This window comes from Helicoverpa zea, chromosome 6, assembly GCF_022581195.2.
Source record: "Helicoverpa zea isolate HzStark_Cry1AcR chromosome 6, ilHelZeax1.1, whole genome shotgun sequence".
NCBI classification, from domain to species: domain Eukaryota; kingdom Metazoa; phylum Arthropoda; class Insecta; order Lepidoptera; family Noctuidae; genus Helicoverpa; species Helicoverpa zea.
In genome coordinates this window covers 8,338,712-8,359,845 of record NC_061457.1, presented here as the reverse complement: position 1 = coordinate 8,359,845, position 21,134 = coordinate 8,338,712, and the positions used below count along the sequence as shown (strand labels likewise).

The following is a 21,134-nucleotide window of genomic DNA, read 5'->3' as shown; positions in this document are numbered from 1 at the left end:
ACATAGGGGGAGGACATTTACATAGGGGCAGTGCATAATGGAGTACATAAGTAGAAAGAAGTGTGAAGTCACAGATATATTAGGGTTGTTGGCATGCATTGCCCACAGAGCCTACTACGGGAGATCCGCAACTGGCCCCCGACGCGACACCATCATACTAATGTGTTAATGTTTACTGAATCCCACCCTGGCAGGTTGCTATCGTCCCTCGCTCTTTATAAATAGGTAGGTACTTCAAAAACATTGAATTTACATTGACATTTGCACATTAATATCCAGGAGACACCAATATAATGACATTTATTTTTAGAAAAAAAATACAAAAAACAGTATGAAATAAAATGAAATAAAGAGAACTTACCTTTGTCAGACGAGAGCAGATCACCGATACGAGAAAATACATCACTCGAGACAAACATTCTGAAGAGCGAGAATAAAGCCGTGGACATTGAACTCGTATTGTTTAGTCATGTCCATTGAAGTGCAAAATTTTCGCAAAATAGTTACAAGTGCAAACAGTAAAGATTTTAACGTTTCAAATAACGAGTAAAGTATTGGAAGAGTTCCTCTTGAACAATGTGGATAAATACGAAAACCGGTGGCGTCCTTAGTGCCTTCCTGTCGTGTTCACGTGCTGGTATTTACAGGGCGCAAACGATTTCCGTGACAAGTTTGTTGGAGAGGAACTGTTCCGAGAAATGTATTGTTCGGTCTCGAGTTTGACATGGGGTGGTACCTTCCTAGCGGCGTTGGCCTTGAGCTCCTGAGGGGAGGCGGCCATGTTGGAGAAGGGCACGTCCACGTTGAACTTGATGGAGTGCAGCAGCTGCACCACCACGTTGGAAACGTTCTTGAAAGAGAGCTTCCGACGAGACGCTGAGCCAAGGCCCACGCCAGCTGATAGACACATCTGTAATATTTTATTTTCGAGTCACTGTTTATAAAATTAGGTACATACCTACTGTTAAATCGATTCATGACCTCATTGAAACATTTTACAAATATTTATATTACAAGTTTATCCTGTATGCCAAAACGATAGATTTAGAGCCATTTTCTCATTATTTACATTTATCACAAATCTCATTACACCCAAGCCTGAAAGTAACTAAAAAAATAATCAAGTGAACGGAAGAATCCCCATGGATTTCCGAGAAACTTGTCGAGGATTTTATACAGTATTTAGACGTACTTTTCTCCGTCTTGGCGGCGGAATGATGAAGTAAGTCTGCACGGAATGGTCCCGAAGGTACGCGTTCCGACTGCCTCCGTGACCCGGCTCCACTTCGTAAGCGCCACCGAGGCACTCGAGCGTCGCTTGCGTTATGTGCACACGCCTGAAAGGGAATCGACATATTGTACCATAATGCACCGACTAGAAAAATCTTTACGGATAAAATAGAGGTCGACTTTTAGTTCAAGGAGTTATGTTGTCATATATGGCTGATTCAAAGATGACGATGCTCGTTGACTCATAAGAAAGCAGAATGCATGAGTTGAATCAATAATTATGAAAAATGTGTATGCTGCGGTTCGGCCTAATACCTGGTAAGAATCATGACATATTGCTTTATACGGTCTATTCAATATGCGTACTCACCCTGGTTCGCCGCCAGCCTCCATATTGTTCGCAAGCGTGACGTCATTGGACCATACATCGTACTGCCACTTGCGCAGGCCCAGGACGCCGCATAGCACCCGCCCTGTGTGGATACCCACGCGCATGTTCAGTTGGACATCCGTCGCTTCCACGACAGACCTAGGAGACAAAGAAGTCATGGTGAATTCTACGTAAAAAATCGCATCAAAAGGGACCTCTTTACACAATTTATTTTGCGAAGTGTTTTCACTATTTCATATGGATATAAAGTCTACGGCCAAAGCTTTAATTCTCAGAAATGGACTGTGTTTTACTACGTATTTACTCCGAAAACCCAGATTAAATCAGGCGTGATTCAGAGTAGAACAGATTAGTAAAGTCAGAATTCCGGGAGGTGAATAATAGCACTGGTAATTTTTATGCTAGACAAGTCAGAGCGCGCTATAAAATGGAATCATAAAATCGGATTGTACATGCTTCATTATTATCAAAAAGTAATTTTAGTTTCATTAAACGCCAATACAATATAATTTCTGAGTGCGTGTAGAGACGGTTCAAGCTGTTGTTAGTATTTTATTTACTACTTTAGTACTTTCACCGGATGATTCAGCAATAAACAGCTTTTAAAATCAAGTTTGCAAAAAAAAAATACGAAACATCATGGAACAACCTTTTCAGCAATTAAATGTAGTTTCAAACTTTTTTTTTTTCAATAAGTACTCAGCAAACTGGGTTCAGCGTTTACAGAACGACGGACCCAAGTATTTTCGAATCTATACGTAATACCAATACACACTGTATGAGAAATTATCAGAACTATTCGATAAATCTAGATTTGCAATTTGAATAAGTGTTTAGTAATAACCATAAATAACATTTTTGTTTAAACCTTCTTGCACTTTTGTTATCTCAACACGTCGTATATTATATTGTTATATCCAGGGTTATCATAAAAACAGAAACCGAAATTGTATATAAGCTCAAGGGTTCTACATACCAATACCTACATTTAAAAGTGTGGTTATAGTTCTAGCTTGTTTTTTAAACACATAGAAAACATCTTTTGGTGTTTTTACATAACAGAGGTTAGTATCTATTTATCTACAAAAAACTAGATGGAAACCTACAGTTCCTTACGTCTGATTAAACTTCTATGTAACAGAAGCAGACACAATTGATTTGTTATTATTTTCATAATACTAAGTATATACGAAAGATTCAACATATTTTACAAAATATAGCTTAAATGAAAGACCCTTGTCCATTTCCCACGACTAAGCTCCGTTTCATTCCTAATAAGTGCTTGAGGAAACATGTATTTTGGTTGTGAGTATGCAGAAAAACCAAGCAAGTCGTAATTCTAGAAATTACTCGGTTTGGCATTCGCAAAGGAACTCTAAAACAGTCCATAAATCAAGTGAACGGTGGAAATCGTTGCTAAAGTGGAATTATTTACTCGCGAAATAAATCTCTTGAAAACACTTGGGTTGTAACTCTTTCACGTTGAATAGACAACGTAAGTAGAAGACGAATGGCAATAAACTTGGCAGCGGTGCGCACGCGCCGAGTGCTATACACTACCTATGTAATAGTTCGTAACATGTGTATATGTAGTACTACAGTGTTGCAAATAAAAATGTGCAGATGTAAACACAAACTGTCGGATACGAATTGCTGAAATAAGTTTATTTTACTTCACACACAAATTCCTGAACGCTTTTTTTATTGAATTTACATTTCCCGTTCTCACGTGTTATAGTTTGCTGATCTATATTTTCAATGCATGAAAAATACATAGACGTAGACAAAAGCCACAGAATAATAGAATATTGTTTAAACGGAATTTTGTAATTTATTCACACGATTGAAGTAGAAATGAATGTTCAACAAGTGATATTAATTTAATTTAAACATAGTTACTCGGAGTGTTGTGGCTTGAAGAGACATTTGTTCACATCAAGAGCCATTGATTTATTACTGTCTGTAGAATATTAGGTGTAGCAGTGGCGCTTATCCAATATAGTTCATGAACAATGACGAACTTCAAGATTTGTAATACAGCGACGTGGGCGTATTTATTTACGACCGTAATAACGTAGTTTGCAAAATTAGTTCTGTAATTTTAAATCACTCGGACAAGTTAATCACGCAATTATTTCCAAACATTTACATTAAAAAGTGTAAACTTTTCTGTAGTTATTCCGACTTAATGGATACTTTATTAAGCGACTTTGTGAAACTCGAGTCGAGTGTTCTGTGCGGGAGACGATTTCTCGTTTACAGCGCACAAAATCTCCGTAATTTTCCCAGATTAAATTTTAAATGTTTCAAAAAGCTACGGATTAAATTAAACGAGATTATTAAGTTACTGAAATGGCAGTAGTCATTCAGTACGACGCAAATTAAAAGGCAGATATTTATTTTTATTCGTTTTCATGAATGATTAACTGTCGCCCTGAACGTAGAACTGCATTGTTTTAGTTCTGGCCCACTCCCACACGAAACAAACCAGTAATGAAAGTATGTATGTATGTATATGTATAGTTCTATCACCCTGAAACTACCGCGGCCATCGTTTCAGAAAATGAACCATAACTGCAAAATTATGGCCAGTTTTATGATTTCCTTTCTGAATAATAACTTCAGTTGATTTTACAGAAATGGTTTTTATCGGTGACAAATCGACTTTATATTACCGCATTTTAACAGTCCAATTAGTTCGCAGTAATTTGCAATTATGATTCCACGAAGGCCGTCAATTAATTCCTACCACTTGTTGACCAAGTCTTTTGTAAATACTTAAAAAAATGAAATTTGTGTAACATTTTAACCAAATAAGCGTAATTTACGTAAGCTAATAAAGCGACCGCGTCAAGCAGACAACGACAGCAGTCTCATATTTTTTCATTAGTTTTCGCCGAGCGCGCACCAAATTAAGTCTTAGAGTGGCTTCATTTTTTTCCAAACTCTAAAATATAATGTTATTTTAGAAAAACGTGCCATGTTACCAGATTCGTAATGTCATTTCATACTTTAGGGGAGGTAGGGGAGGGATGGGCACTTTTTCACAATTTATTGCATAAAAAATCAGATTTTACAGATCATTATCAACTTTTAGTGCCATTTCTTATATTCGGCTAGATATAATGAAAGAGCTTTCCTAAAAATTACAATCAGTTTCAACATTACGAGATATTTAAACGGTTTTATTTAGCTCACCCCGTATTATTTATTCTTGGATCAAATTTAGTAATTCAAATTTCACCCTCTTCCTGTCAACTGATTGGTCTGAAATTTTGTATACACCTTTAATTAAATCCAATATGGCCGCCGGCACAAAATGGCACAGCCCCCTCAATATGGGTATCAAATGAAAGGGCTACACAAGTAGAATACTGTCAGCAACCCCAGCGGGGCGCAACAGGGCCAAGGCCTGCCTGCACGTCGATTCTATAAAATTCGAACAACAACTCGCATTTCACTTCGCTATTCACTCTCACTTCGCATTCGATTCAGAACGACCTTGATTTTGCATTCTGTAAACATCACCTAATCACTTGCGAAGTGAAGTGAGCTCGACATCGACCAATGCTGTGCTAGTGACTTCCCCACTCGACAAAATGTCAACCGAGATTAATCAGTTTTTAATTTTATCAGTTTTGACACAGAATTTTAGCTAAATATGATGTTTTAGTTATAATTTGTTATTGTAAGGAATTTGAGGCAGCTTTTAAGTATAAAATAAACAGAAATCTCTAAATTCGTGCTGTGAATATAATCTATGCTTACCCTACGAAAAAAAATACTGACAGCGCCAATACCATTATTAATCTGTGGACAATATTTTCTTCTCTTCTGTCATAGAGGAAAGTAATATATCGGGTATCTTCTGTCTTCATATTGTGTTTAAGCTTGTTTGTTTTCGCCGGTTTTCGCCGTAATTGTGATAAAATCATGAAGTAATTTTATATTTCTTGTTATAAAGTTAAAAATAATATTAATTAAGGAAGTGTTTATTTTATTAATCCAACAATAATTTCAGTCCAAATGACAGGTCGTCTCACCCTTCGTCGGCTCAGGTTGAAACTCTGGTTGAGTTTATGGAGCAAAACCCTGGCCTGGCGAAGGGTTTCGTGAGAACGCAAAATGCCAGAGAGCGAAGTCGAAGCCAGTGGGAGGAATTAGCCGTGCGCTTAAACAGTATAGGTGGCACCATCAAAACCCACAAACAGTGGACCAAGGTTAGCAGTATTTTTTTTTGCAGCAGTATGTTAGAACCACTTCACATTCCTTAAAGCAAACCACTTATGCGATAGCCGATAGTCTTGGTTTCAAGTGTGTTCCTTGAATTCATAAATATTTTATTTTGATTTTATGTAATCTTTTTCAATTTTTGACCAAGAATATTGTGGAAATGGAGACAACTAATTTTCTTTTTAATTTTAAATAAATGTTTGATTGTAGTATTGGAAACACTTAGAACTTTATTTAAACACTATTTTAAATATAATAGTCTCTAGATCAAGTTGGCAACGGTACCTGAAACAAGATTCTATAAAGGATTTTTCGCGCAGATTTATAACCTCACAAATTTTCACTGACGAAGAAAAGCCTCCCTACCATAGAGAGCATTGGACACTTTTGACTTAGTTTATGAAAAAAAAATCGGTAAAAAAACTTTTAAGTTAAACGGTTTTATCTTATGTGCACTGAAAACTAGAAAATAAAAAATAGTTACTTACCTGTCAACCTACGTAGGTGGTCCCGGTCATATTAGACTAAAATAAAAACGTGGGGCCCATTAACTATTGCTGTAGTACTCTCTTCTAAAGGTATAATAGGTGTGGATTGCATCGACTTACTATAATTGTAACTGGAGATTTTGACAATCAATAATTAATAATAGAAAATACACATACCTTTCATTAGTTTTCTCTTTATAACGATCCGAAACCGCAACAAAATATTTAAGTACTTTTACGAGTGTTTGTTCTTGACAACTCACAGAAATGACAGATAGTCTATGGATGAACACCGTTACCAGTCGGTAACGTAAACTACCCAATTAAAAAAAAACAAAACTATGATCAGAAATCAGAATAAAAGGACCCCCCTTTTATTCTGATTTGATCATGTCTCCCAACTGCCCATCTCTCCCCTACCTCCCCTATAGATAGACAGATTTTGACAAATCTGTCAAAATCTCGACTTTGATTTAGTTCAACTTGTCAACACGCTCGATAGTGAAGCGCTAGTGTAGTTTGACAATGTCAATCACGAAACTTTAAGGTAGAATTCCGTGGGTCGCGATTGTCGCAGCCGCGCGCGACAAAAGTCAACCTATGAAAATGTATGGCACCGCTGCCGAGGGCTGCGACAGTCGCGCGCGGACGACGAATTTCGTGAGCCGCTCGCGGCCGTACGCTTCTCAACATGGTCTAGCGCTTAATAACATCTATAGAATTTTAGTAAAACCAGAATTAAATTTTTGACAATGCCGCGAGCAGCTTACGAAATTCGTCGGCCGCGCGCGACTGTCACGGGCCTCGACAACGGTGCCATACATTTTCAAAGGTTGACTATTGTCGCGTCCACGGAATTCTACCTTTAGATCGAAGTCGAAGTGAGAGTGATGTCGAAGTGAGTTGTGATATTTTATAGAATCGACATGCAGGTAAGTTGGCGCTTTTCCTACATCTTGTGCACGCTATAATTGATCACAGTGAAAACGTAAGTAAAACTACGTAGAATGAAAAGCGCGAGCCAAGACTGAAGTAAATCTTCATTCGTCAATCAGTCGCATGAAATATACACGAGTGGGGTGAAACGGCAAATTAATTAGCTATTAGTTGGATTAGTTGGGAAGTGGGTCAACAAGAGTTATCCAACAAGATAGTCTGGATTCATTCCGCAGTCGCCTGTCAATAGCAGTAATGAGTTACGCGCGGAAGGGAAATACATTTATACAAAACATTTTATTCAGTTTCAGAGGTTCCCACCCGCATTCAAACGCTTGCCATTGATGTTTTGAATAGAAGATATCTCTCAGTATTATTGATTGCACAGTAAATTAAGTATGTACATATTAAATTAAATAACGGTCCATGGATCAAAACAATATTTGTGTGTAAATGTGAAAATTCTAGTTATCCAGTCATCCGCTATTCCGCAATACAGCATTGCTTTTAGTGCAAACATTGCTCCAGCGCCAAGATTCAGACGAACCCTACTAATGTTGCCATTTGTCAAAAAGCAATAAACTTTGACAAGTAGCAGAAGTATTAGTTCACGCCGCGACTGGCGCATCAATTTGTTGAACTAAAACATTTTTGCGAGTAAAGCATGGCTTAACAATGTTTATTATAACAGTTCGCAACAGTTTATTTGAGTTGAACATGAACTCCCAGAAGTACGCTGATGTTACAAGGCAAATTGAATTGTAATCCGAGCGCAGCGGCGTAGGTAGATGAGAAGTTAATCCGAGGACGCCTAACGCAATTATGATATGTTAATTTTCCTTTGTTATTGCGGCGCCCCATCGCTAATGGCATTACGAAATGTTTGCCCAATACTATCGATAGCAGCTACTGGAGTTTCTTTGTTTTGTGGAAGATGTCTCTTCATTATTGCTTGTTCCTGTTTTCCTTATTTCGCCCTCCACAAGCCAGAACGACAGTGGGCTGAGGGAGACACATGTCAGTATCTCGGACACATGTAGGTACATCCCCTGAATACAAAATGACCCGGACTGTGGTAGAAGTTCGGGAACAGTGCTTGTTTGTTCGAACCCCCTCGAGTACACTCCTAGTTTGGGGCAACGACCGAGCGACAGCGAACGTTTATAGTTTACCATAAAACAAAAACTAGTTTTTGCTGTTTTTATATTATTTGCCATAATGTCGGCATGCTTCCTTGTATGAATAATGCTTATATTCATAAAAGCATTTTAGTAGTCTTTACAAACATAACATACGCGCTGAAAAGCTTATATTATTAGTTGAAGACATTTGAGATGAAGTTAAATAATTTTTGACCCTTTAATTAAATTCTGAGACTGATGTAAACATACAATCTTACTGGCAGACGTAAATAAGTCTAAAATTACCAGAGCTAGTAACGGGCAGCTTTAAAAGCCTGACATTAACAACGAACTAATCATTTCTACACTAAATGGACTACAAACTTAGCCAAATGAATTGAACTCCATGTCCTGTACATACATCCCTGTATCCCGCCCTCAACGTATGTCTATCTACAACAACTATAATACATATCATTGGCGGTAAATGTCCCCAAATATGAAAATAACTTTATTGGACCATTTCGCCGCGACATTCGCAAGAGTTTTGTCCGAAATACATTTTATTACATTACATACAAATAAATAAATTTTACACGCTACCTTCAGTATGTATTTTAGTTTGCACTTCTTTTAAATTGAAGAGTGTGATCTATATTCCCGTAATATAGGTCAAATACGCCTACAATTTAAAAGGTCGCTCGAGCGTAATTCAATTGATAGCAATTTAAATGATACGACGCTATCGACACTTAACTTATAGCAGATACGATCAGTTTCATTACAACTTTACGTCCCCACATGTTCTAACAACAAGATTAAATGCAGGATTCATATAAATGTGCAGCAAACATGGATGACCCTTCATGTTGCGGTGGTGCAAAGCGGACATTGTCAACAAATTGTATGTTTGAGTTGTGTATCTGCTATCTGCAGGCCGCCGCTGGTCAACACAGCTGCAGATATTGCGATAATATACAGTCACTTGTTTATTTTCCCTCTCATATAGGACTCCCAAATATGACACGGAGCGTGCACCAAACATGCATGGCTGAAACTACGTAAGCGGAATACTATTTATAGAACAGTATTTTGCGAACGAGACTATTTCAGCGTGTTAATTGATGCTCATCTGTAAATACGAGTCATTGACAGAAATCATGCTAGTTACGAATGTTGACGGACAACACCATTGCAGCTATTTACGTGTATCCACGAATGAGGAATAACATTTGGGTCAAGAGCAATACATACAGTCTCAATGTTGTCCGACGAATATCACGGTAGAAATAGTGTTGACAACTATTTCTGTTCAGTATTTTCATTACAAACACTATTGTATAACACGCTGACAAGTGATATTTTGCTGATATTTTTACGTATAATAGTTGACGTACATACATGACATATCATAATTTTCTTTGTGGACTTTTTATGGTAGAAGAAGCAATAAAACGTAATTTGGATGAAAAAGCAAGCAATACGAAATGGTAAAAAATTACACTTGAAGGAGCACGTCTTTCGATTTGGAATCTGATCATAAAAGATATTCACGTTACGCTTGGCGAGTTTTCTACGTGACTCGGGGTCCTGTCTAAGCCGTCAGACTTCAGTCATCGCCTTCGACTTAGTCTTGCAGACACAAATTATGATACTTCGACATGTGATATATTTGAGAGCACCAAAGGAAATAGGAACTTTCCAAATAGAAGTACACATACTTATAATCCATTTCTTGGAAAATTGGCATAACAGTATGCTGGTACCATTGCTATTATGCCAAAATGCTACATTCTCATTCGCGTCACTGTTTCAGTTACTCTTGTGCTCGGAGGCGGATATGTCCTTTCGATAATGTGCAGATGACAGCAGTGAACGTGACGCGTGTCTGAAACACTACCCGCGCTGAATACAGATAGCTGTGTTCTGCTTGAGGTTTGTGGCCTGTGGTCGGACCACGGGTGTTGATTGCTTGCCTCTTATTATAAGTCAGCGGTTTATTTATGTATGGACACAGTTAAGATGTGTCATGAATGGTCTCTGAACAGCCATCAGAGATAATGAGACTTCTCAACATTTTCGCGAATTACATATGCTACTTCATTTACATTGTAGTTGGATGAAGGTTGGTTTCAAAAATAAAATGAGTTATTAATAAAACTCTAAAATTAAGATCACTTGGGCGCCAAAATATTTCTGGAAATGTAAAATTTAAATAACACCAACAAAAAATTTGCCTTGAGACGACCATCTCGTATTAGGTACAGTAGAAGGTAGAAGTGCGATAAAGTGCAACATTCCAGGTCGGCCTAGTGACCTTCACGCGACGAGGAGCCACCCAGGATGTCAGCGGGGGCCATGATCACAAAGAGTATATTTAGCCGTCTCCTTTGATGAGCCAATGCGCAGATAAGCGCGTATCGCGCCATGCTCCGATGCGCGTGCCCTCGTACTACGGCTGACACGAGCCGCACAGACCTAGGTTATTAATTAAAAATAAATATGTGGGATCGCAATACACAAGAGAACTCTCTCCCCTTCACAAAGACACGTTTCCAATAAATAATTATATGTGACCCACTCAACCAGTCTTCGTTATAAAAATATGGAACGATTCTATAAGATTAATTGACCTAATTTTTTGTAGCTATTGAGCGATCGATCACCACGTTTATACATCACTGAAGATTTATATCTTTCTGTAGTCTGTAGTGTTTTTACACGGACAGTAGGCTAGCCACGTCGACTGAAATGACCAATTAAATTTTATTGTTGTACGGCCGCCATAAATTGGCAAGTCAAGGTGGCGCAGTGTTTTGTTTGCCGTAGGCGTGGGTCGTTTGTGGCTACTTGCGGCTATTTTTGGTTTAGACGTGCAGATGACACTTTTTTGGGCTCATTGCGTAATGTAATCGCGGTCTGCCGTTTTAGATACATTGTAGCGGTCAAGGATAAATAGTCCAATCAAGGGATTTACGTATTCATTTATTGAGGTTGTTTATTTTTCTACCGGTACAACTTATTTAATTATCAACAGGTTTCTGTCCTCACGAGGCATCTTGCAATAGCTTCGTAGCCCTTGGCGTCAGTTTCATGTCACCTGTTTTCCTGTTTATGTTAATTTATGGTAATGTTGAAGTGACTCACGCTATAGCATCGATCATGTCGAGCCCCATCTCGACGGTGCAGCGGCCGTGGTCTGACCGTGGCTCGGGCAGCCCGGACACGCAGTAGTAGCAGTCACCCAGGATCTTGATGCGGAGACAGTGGTTGTCCTAAGCAAAACACGTTCTACTATAAATATGCTAAGTGTCCTATCGGATCCATTAGTAAACAAATATTTGAAGACAAATAACTATTCGACTTGAGCAAATAGTTGTTATACTCGTATTTGGTACCACACCCATTTCAGACGTCTATAAATACAGTTTAAGCGTACCATAAATTTATAAAAAGAGGGTCCCTAATTGGATGATTGTTTGTGGAATAAACAGCATGAAATCATTAAAATTTTGCATGTTTCGCGCGACGGATTCAATCAAAGGTTTCCCCGTGGCAAATAAACAATCACGTTTGTGCTAAGAATAAATAAGGTAAGGAGTGCAATTCTCACATTGGCGAGCTGATCGAATCGGCCGAAGAGTTCGTTGAGTAGCCGCACCAGCTCCTGAGCGCTGCACTGCGATGCGAGCACCGTGAAGCCCACGATGTCGGCGAACAGGATGCTACGGAGAACAAATACATTATTAAATAATAGGTAAATGATTAAAACTATTTGAATAATATTCTGTTTGTTAAAAGATTGGCCCAATACTTTTACAATAAATCAAACAATCTACGAACTGGTATTCGCCGATAAACCTAAGTCCTGTGCAAGCGTACACCATAACGGTCGACTGCATCATCGCTTATCGAAGGGTCAAACACGAGCGTGACCAATGTAAAAACAAAAATGTCGAAAACACGAGGGAATAAACTCAAACATGCACGACCAGTAATGAACGATGTGATAGACCAAGTTGATGGATTGAGCAGCAGTATTTCCATTCATTATAAGTGTTTCTGAAACGACCACAAGCCGGCTAAAGTTATTAATAACAGAAAAGCACTACAGAATATGATTGAGGACCCTATTTCTCAAGTGTTACTGGCGTGGTAAAATAGCACTTTATAGGTAAAATTCCTAGCTTCCACTGCGTCACGGTTCAATTTATTTTCCGGTACCCAGTGTGCTTGTCGACTAAACTAGATGACATGTTAAATTTTACCTGGTTCGTGCTCACACTGAACCAGGAAGATACAAGGACCGGGAACTACTCTAGTATTAGTTTTAATGAAAAGTCTGTTCAGGGACCAGCGCCAACATATTGCAGTTTTAATATAATTAAGCACTTTCAAGTTTTCCATTCGTGTTTGATGCAGTTCCAACGTAGGTAGTTTTCAACTACCTAACAATTTAAGTGTATAACATTTCAGTTTTCACGAATGTCCTAATTTTAGTTCTATTCACGGTACATTTCTGAATATTTGAATGGGCAGAAGAGGATTTTATCTGTGTTAATTCCTAAAGACTATAAAGTATGTATATTTATGCTTATTGTGTGTTTACATAAGCTTATCATTATACTGTTAAATGCGAATTCAAAGAGATTCGTTATGAATATGTACTTAGCACGTACGTGTGATATGTAAACACGAATAAGTTCGTATTGAAAATCGTCGCGTGTAAATTGCCACTACAAAAACTTTTATGCGTAAACATTGTACACATGATATTTTTTATGCTTATGTGCTTACATGTTATATTCACCATACATAACTATTCATTTTTATTCATGTTTGTTTTCCTAGTTATGTACACGTACAGGGAAAGGGTATCGAGATAAAAAAGATTTTTACATAACATATTTTCTCGAGGGCGACTAGAAATGACTATTTCGTTAAAGTCATGTTCGTCGTAATGTGGAGAGCTCAATTCTTGTGATAAAATAAAATCTCAAAAATTAAGCTCTCCACATGAATAGATTTGAGAATTGTGTAAAAAGCAATTTTTAAAGATAAAGCCTGAATCTTCTGCTAAAATCCTAGTAAAACCTTTCCTGAAATCGATCTACGGACCAGTACAAAGTGGGCTGAGGTGAGGATTTTTCATCCAAATAAAAATGTAGTATCTCGGTTCGCAAGCTGCAACTGTAAGCAATATCGAAAATCTGTCTGCGTCAAAGGCAGCAAAAATAGTATCTAACCCCTTCTTTCTCCTTTCCCTGATTACAGCAGCTCAACGATGAACAAAGACAAAGGTATTGGATATCGGACATTTTTTACAAGCTTCCTCTCGAAAGCTCTCAATCATTTGAAAGGAAAAAATCGGAAGTGAAAAATCGGTCTTTCCTGACTCTCCGGTCACGTTAGCAAATAATGAGAAGAATTAATTTAAAGAAGAAAATAAATCCTATATTTGAGGATGTAAAACAATGTGATAACGCAACTAAAAAGTTATGTCTTTAAAGCAATGTGACAACGTGCTAGTGCGTGAAAATGTGCTAGTCATGGACACTAAAACAAGACACGCCTCATAAGTAAATTTTCCATAAAAGCAACTAGTTAAAATAGTGATGTCAAGACAAATATCAGTCATGTCTTGAAATAACAAACTATTTTGGGAGGTAAACATGACAGTTGACAAAATAAAGTTGGGCTCAGAGTGATCACAATGGATTTCCGATTGCGGCTCACGCTCGATACATTATGCAACCAAGAGTGTTTTTCAATGGGCACTCGCCAACTCGCCTTGGTGACGTGAACCGAACAACATGTTTTTTCTAGGCGAAAAGACAAATGTTTTAGAAGCTTTCGGTGTTCATATTTACGAGTAGTATAATGGAAGTTCAAGTTTGGAACTATTGCTTTTCTGCCACATGCCTGGCCGTATCGATCGACGCTGCAGGAAACTTACTGAAACTAACTTTGTGGCTATTCGAAGCATTGATTATTCTGATACAACCCACAGAATATTTTTAGATGAAATAGAGTTAGCGAGATATTGATATAATGACAACGATTATTTTAAAAATACAGTAAGTGGCTGTGCTTAAACAGTGCAGCTTTAATGTACATAGAAGAATCACAGAAATCTTTATTTCTTGCGTGTTAAATGCGTTTCAATGTCTAGCAATTGATAATTAAGAAATAATCTAAAATGAGGAAGATAATTATCACGTTTTAGAATTTAAATCATGTAATTTACAACACAATAATGTATTTCGTTGACCGTACATAATATGTTTGTTGAGTTAATGTTTACCCGTAATCCGCATTGAAAGCCGACAGAGCATGGATGTGATCCGATGGACCGAACACAGGTATCGCATTAACACACCTTTTTTTTCTATAATATTATAAGTATTTATAAGCATACTACAAGTATATATGTATATTTATAGAAATAATAAAAGAAATTATTTTAAGTTTTGCATACGGCTTCCATTGTTACGAACGACTGCTAAGGTTCTCAGATCCCATAGGGAAATAAAACAATAAAAATCTCAATAACAATTGTGGCTACGTTGAGCAAAGAAAACCAAAAAGAAATGCCTGGAGACACGCAAAAATCAAATTGTAGCACAGACCCAAACGTCTAGCCAGTACACAGTAGCAATGAAAATCCTTTTGATGTAAAATACCAGACATCAAAAGAATTATTGCTGAGACTAATATCATTTACGTTCAAACGAATCTGATGCTACAGGCATTTTTGCGACCAAACTAAAGGAATGAGAAATAATTGGAGACTAGCGTTAGCAAGCAGGCAGACAGACAGACAGACAGACAATCCTATCAACGGAATATCCGTTTAGCCTAAAAGGATCAAGTGCGGTGCGATGCGGTGCGGCGCGGTAATAGACTTCCTGGCTACGTGACGTCACAACGTTCAGATACATTGCGCAATCGTACAAATACGTGACACGAAAGTAAATACATCATAATGAGACCCTTGTGTCTTTAGACACCCTGTCTACACGAGAAAATGACTAATATATCCTACAATTAAATTATAGCAGAGCTCCGCAGCGGCAGCGGTGTGATTACATTCAAATTCAGCGCAAAACTTGTTAATTAGATTTACTTAATCCAATTGGCGTCGAGTTAAAGTATGAATAAGCAGCAAATATAGACATCTTTTAATTATAAACGAAGTTATTTGATCTTTTTGGTGGTAGGTAGCTAATTAGAACTTCTGAGAATTATGGGGAACACGATATTGCGCACAATTAAGGAATGATTACATTTTCTAATTTTGGCAGACGAATGTACATTTTTTTATACAGAATAGAAGACAAATAATACCATAACTTAGACTGCCTACCCTAAGAAGCGGATATTATGACCTTACTTATAAAAACATTAAGACTAATTAAGAGCTAAGGAACCAACTGTCTCTTCAATTTCCTCAACTTTCGCAAAAACTGCAAAGCACTATAATTAATAAAGACTATCATGACAACCGATAAACATTTCTATTCAACAAAAATCATCATTATCCATAGGTATTTATAGCTACACAATGCGATGCCATATCGTGCTAGCAACGCAACCAAGGTAATCTGAATAAATTTTCAAAACAAATACGTAACAGTGTGCCTACCTCAGTGGAAATGCAAAACCAAATAGCAATTAAAATTGTCCTCAGCCAATCCCACGTTTGTTTAATGAAAATGTAATATCAACAGTGAGTTGATTGCATTTTAATTGACGTAAATATTGTAGTAGTTTGGCTTTTAGTGGTGAGCACATAAAACTCAACATCTAATTTGCGATGATCCATCAATCATTTTTATAACTGAAATGTTTTTAATGTAAATAAACTATGAGGTCGTCCCTGGTCATTGATTCGTTGAAATTGATTCACTTTTGTAAACAGAATAACTTATTTTTATTGTTTACGTTTGCGTGGGATTCGATAAACGAAATATTTTATGTTGAACTAACCCATGTTTACATTACATTACTATCTAATCTCGTAATTTATGTGAATTAATTATACTTAACTGTAAGCATTTCGAAACTTCGTAGCTTCGTAGTTAAGATGAACAAAGGAAGTGGAGTTTAAGATGTTTTGTTCAAAACTTCAAAACTTTTGTAGCCTGAGCTCGTTAAACAAACTGCTTCGTGTTCGTCAGAATATAATAAAATACAATGGAATATTTTAAAATCTATAACGAGGCACGACAATGTCTACAACATTAGCCTGTCCCATTTAGCTGACAAACGAAGATGATGGATTAGAAGTATCGGATCACTTTGCATAATTTGATAAGCAGATAGCATCGCGTCATACATATCGATTAGCCACGCCTGCTGGCCATTGAGGGGCTTCTTTGTAGACAAACTGATACCTGTCCGCTTTGGGTGCATAATTAATGTCCTGCCTGCCCGGTGGCTGAGTAACGGACATAGGCCAGGCGCGGTCGTGACCTATATAATTTTACAATTCACAAACTCAGTAAATACTTGTCTAATAAATAATGTCCGGTTTTAAGCCCTAAAAGAGCAACAAGTATATGTTATTAAATTAACATTGAAGCCAATTTGGCAATGTAATTTATTTTATTTACATTTTGTATCCAAATTGGTATCGACTTATCGTCGTCTTAATATACATGTATTTTATCTCTTTTCCTTATTAATATTTGGGTCATGCTCGATTTACATTACTTCGTACTGTCATAAATATGAGCTGCATAAGCAATACAAATGCGCCTGTTCATGCCAACAATATATCAAATATAAACTGCTAAGATAGTCTTTAGAAGATGCATTAACTCATTCAGATGATTCACTAAATGCAATACAGGAATACACAAGTAACCACGGACTTGGAGGAACCAGAAAGAACAAAAACAAAACAATTTTATTTGATTTTGTTTATGGTCATAAACGATTCGGTTTACCTTATACATATTCAAATTAACCTTATTTAAAAAATCGACCTCTGCGTGTTGTTTTGGTAAGAATACATGACTTTGTAGAATACAATATGTTTTTGTAAACATACATAAAACATAAGTACCTATATGTGACGTATCAATAACAGTATAAGTTTACCTTACTCCTACTACCCGATCGATGCAAAATTATTGATACTATCAACAAATTTTAATAGTTACAGGCCCCAATTAATAAATAATTTGAAACTGAGATAATGAACAATGAAAGATGAGATGAAGAAAATGATCTCCTCTTTCTCAACAAAAAGCTTAAGGAAGCCGTAGATAAGGACTTGGATTCTTGTAGTTATCAAAGTCTTATTGCGTTAATGAAGCATTTGAAATATTTTGAGAAGTTCTAACTTAAGAACGTTCATGAATATAAATCTCACATAGTAAAAAGGTGGTTCATTAATATATTTTTATAATAGTTGTGATATAGTGTTTGGAAACCCGCCAAGGAATGACAAGTAGAGTCAATAAATAGGTATGAGCGCCGCCGCTATTCTAAACTTCAATGGAACATTTCCTGTTATAGTTGGTAATTCCTGTTACACCAATATTTACATGATTGATGAGTTTCACGCTCATAATACAAATTGTTTCCACAAAACCACCACTCCTGCTCCATTACAAAACCATCGAACGACTACAAGTTTACGAGCAGCTATTCAAACAAACTAATGTTTGTACAACATTATAATGTGCACTATTTCATAAATCATAATAAACATGAAACAAATTATTCATATAGGAAGCTGTCAGAAAAATATTTAGGTATTAAATCTTCTAACTAAAGTTTCTCGAACGCATTTTCTTCTGGTAAAAAATAAAAGGTATGAAGTGCTGCCATTTCTCTGAAATTAATTTTCCCTCCAGCTTAGGATCAGACTTCAGGCGTTAGAAGCTTAACGTTGCCCACATTTCAGTAGGAGTGCACGAATGAATACATCCCCTGTGGCTCCAAGTTACAGGCGAAAATCCGATCCGATGTTCAAGGCGAGAGGCAAGACGTTGGGTACTAAACAAAGGATCGTTGCACTTGAGAAGAGGCGTCAAATTAACGTGGCAAACCTCTTTCACTGACGTGACAAAGGAAATCGAATTTATTTGTCCCGAAACGTTTGTGTGTATTGGAAATTGGAATTCACATTTAACAGTAGGTGAATTTTCCGCTCGGGTCGTACCAACACTTGTGAGTTTACAAGCATTTTTATAAGAATGGCTGTTTCATCAATCTATCAACGTGCTAAAAGAAAATGTTGAACACGCCACAAATATATCGTCGGCAACATTTTGATAATGTTCTAAACAACAACATTATACCTGAAGGTAATACCGGCGTGAAACAAATAGCCGTCATAAAAGAGACGACTGAAAGAATGCTGAGCGATAAACATCGTGTTTTGGAACATCTCCGAACCGTTCCGTTGTCTATCAAAAAAACAAAGACTTCTAATATGTAATAGGGAAGTATTTTTGTAAAACTTCACTTATCAGAAGCGAGGTGTAAACCAAACAATGTTTTGAATAGGAATTTCGGCAACAGTCATACTTAATCTCAGAGATAGAGTTATAAAGAAACGAATCATACGAAAATAACTCAATGTAAATACACGTAGGTACAGCAAAACTGTAAACAAAAGCACCTGTATGTCGACCGGATCTCCGCCTGAACAGCAAACCCGATGATTCGTCCTTATGGAAATAAGACTGTGCAAACACAATGTAATAAACATGAACAAACAGCCACAGGCTAAATGAGCACAATGATTCACCAACGTCGGCTGACGGTGATTCGTACACGAGAGACGCAAAGACCACAAAACAACAATATTCATGTAACATGGGAATTTACATGACAAATTAAACAACGAAAACATTATTCGCGAACAATGACGTCTGCTTTCTATTCAGTATCCAGACACTAAAGAGAAATGCGTGAAAAGCTGCACATTTTTTCCAGACAGAGAGATCTACTCCAGCTTTGTAACGCTCGTACAATTTTTTGATATTGTGTATTAGGATGATAATGGCAGAAGACCAAAATTTACTTTTTAGTAACCTCATCGTTATCTTTCTATACCACGCATTATGGAGCGCTCTTTTAACGTGATGAAAAATCCGCTCACTGTGTCAGTTCAAATTACGTCAATGAGAAACAATCTCAATACAAAGAAGTAGAGTTTTACATTTACATTATTAGTAAGATTACCTACAAAAGCACAAATATTTGTTTATGATTTAACTGTCAGCATTGTTTTATTTGTGAAGCAACAACAAACAGCCGAGTAAACACTAGATTATAAAGGAAGGAAACTGTAAACATAATTTATTCAGACAAGTAGGACCTGTTAAATGTAAATTCGGCCTGACGTCAATGCTAAGAGCTCTAAAGTGCTGATTCCATTCATATTAAATTTAACAAGAGCTGGATTAAAACAAGGTCTTCTATTACGGAGTAAGAAGGTGCCAGATTTTCTAAGAAAAGCTTTACTATGTAGGAGATTAATCATGTTAATCGCACGAAAGATAGGCAAGACAAATATATTCGTAATTATGCCACTACAGAAAGTTTCACACCATAATGGTTCCGCTCGAATCATGCACTAAGAGAAAATAATCATATCGCTCCCAATTAGAATAAACTGTGTAACGCGTCCATTGTTATTACAAGCAATATCATAACCATTACCCCTAGCGTAATTCTGAAGTATTCTCAAGTCTCAACCACTGCTCGAGTATCGTAACTTTCTTGGTAATACGAACCGTTACTTATTGTATTGTTGCCAAAGAGAATTCTCCTTTTTGTTACATTTTGCCAGCCTTATAAAATATTGATGTGTAACTTTGATATCGAACAATCTGGAATCGTGTTATAAGTTGCGTAATATTTACTCTATTTGGTAGAAGATAGAAAACAGATCTGTTTGTATAGCGAAATGTTTGCTGTGGCTAGTGATTGCTTGGGATTGCGGAGCTGATTCATCGAATGCGTGAATAATTTAAAACAATATGTCAAGAATAACTCCTTTATTTGATGGAATTTTTGATCCTACCTAGGTAATGCCTGCATCCGGAATATTTCGCCTCGAAAATAGTAGAAGAGTTCGTAAGAAACGGAGCACAAATCAATTTTAATAAAATTTCTGGAGCCAATTAACCTAGATTGGTCTGTTTTTTAAAGCAACGAAAACCAAACCATCTTGTGTGGAAACTCTTCATGACTCCGCTCAGCTGAAGAAAGAAAATAACGTCTCTTCTGAACTGGTAATAAAAATAATTTCAAATGTAAATATTTGCGGAGCTATTTGTCAACATTCAAAAGAAAGCAAAAACTTTAATACACTAAATCCGCTCTCATTTCTCTTCGTACGAAAAAGTTTTTATCGCTGGATATTTTCATAGCCACAATATGAATAATCTTGTTGTGATTTCCAGGCACTTTTTCACTATTAAATTGTTATTTTAAGAAGCGGTTTTTTTTTGGGTATCTTTGAACTTTGGAACTCAAGGTCATTATTGAAATATTTCACGGTAATAACATCTTCCTAACACAGCAGCTTACTTCTACGTAGGAGTTTTGAACCCGTGCATAGTTGTAACTAATCATAAACGGTACAGTAACTAATTAGTGTGCGATAACGTTGTTAATCATAATGCGTGCACCGCTTAGCACGGCGGCAGCGGCGGGCGGCGATAGTGTGAGGTGAGCCAACGCTAACAATTACTGCGAGCGCTGATGGGA

The 21,134-nt window shown here is 37.0% G+C and overlaps 1 protein-coding gene across 1 annotated transcript in view; it reads right to left on the bottom strand.

Annotated features, from left to right (window-relative positions):
• Window positions 1-21,134, bottom strand: part of LOC124631248 (Ca(2+)/calmodulin-responsive adenylate cyclase-like) — a 63,094-nt gene that overhangs the window by 12,933 nt on the left and 29,027 nt on the right. The window contains exons 6-10 of the mRNA XM_047165518.1: window positions 12,013-12,124; window positions 11,547-11,674; window positions 1,601-1,759; window positions 1,193-1,337; window positions 737-910 (exon numbers count right to left, since the gene is read on the bottom strand). Of these exons, the coding sequence (XP_047021474.1) occupies window positions 737-910; window positions 1,193-1,337; window positions 1,601-1,759; window positions 11,547-11,674; window positions 12,013-12,124 (718 nt within the window). The remainder of the gene's footprint in view (window positions 1-736; window positions 911-1,192; window positions 1,338-1,600; window positions 1,760-11,546; window positions 11,675-12,012; window positions 12,125-21,134) is intronic.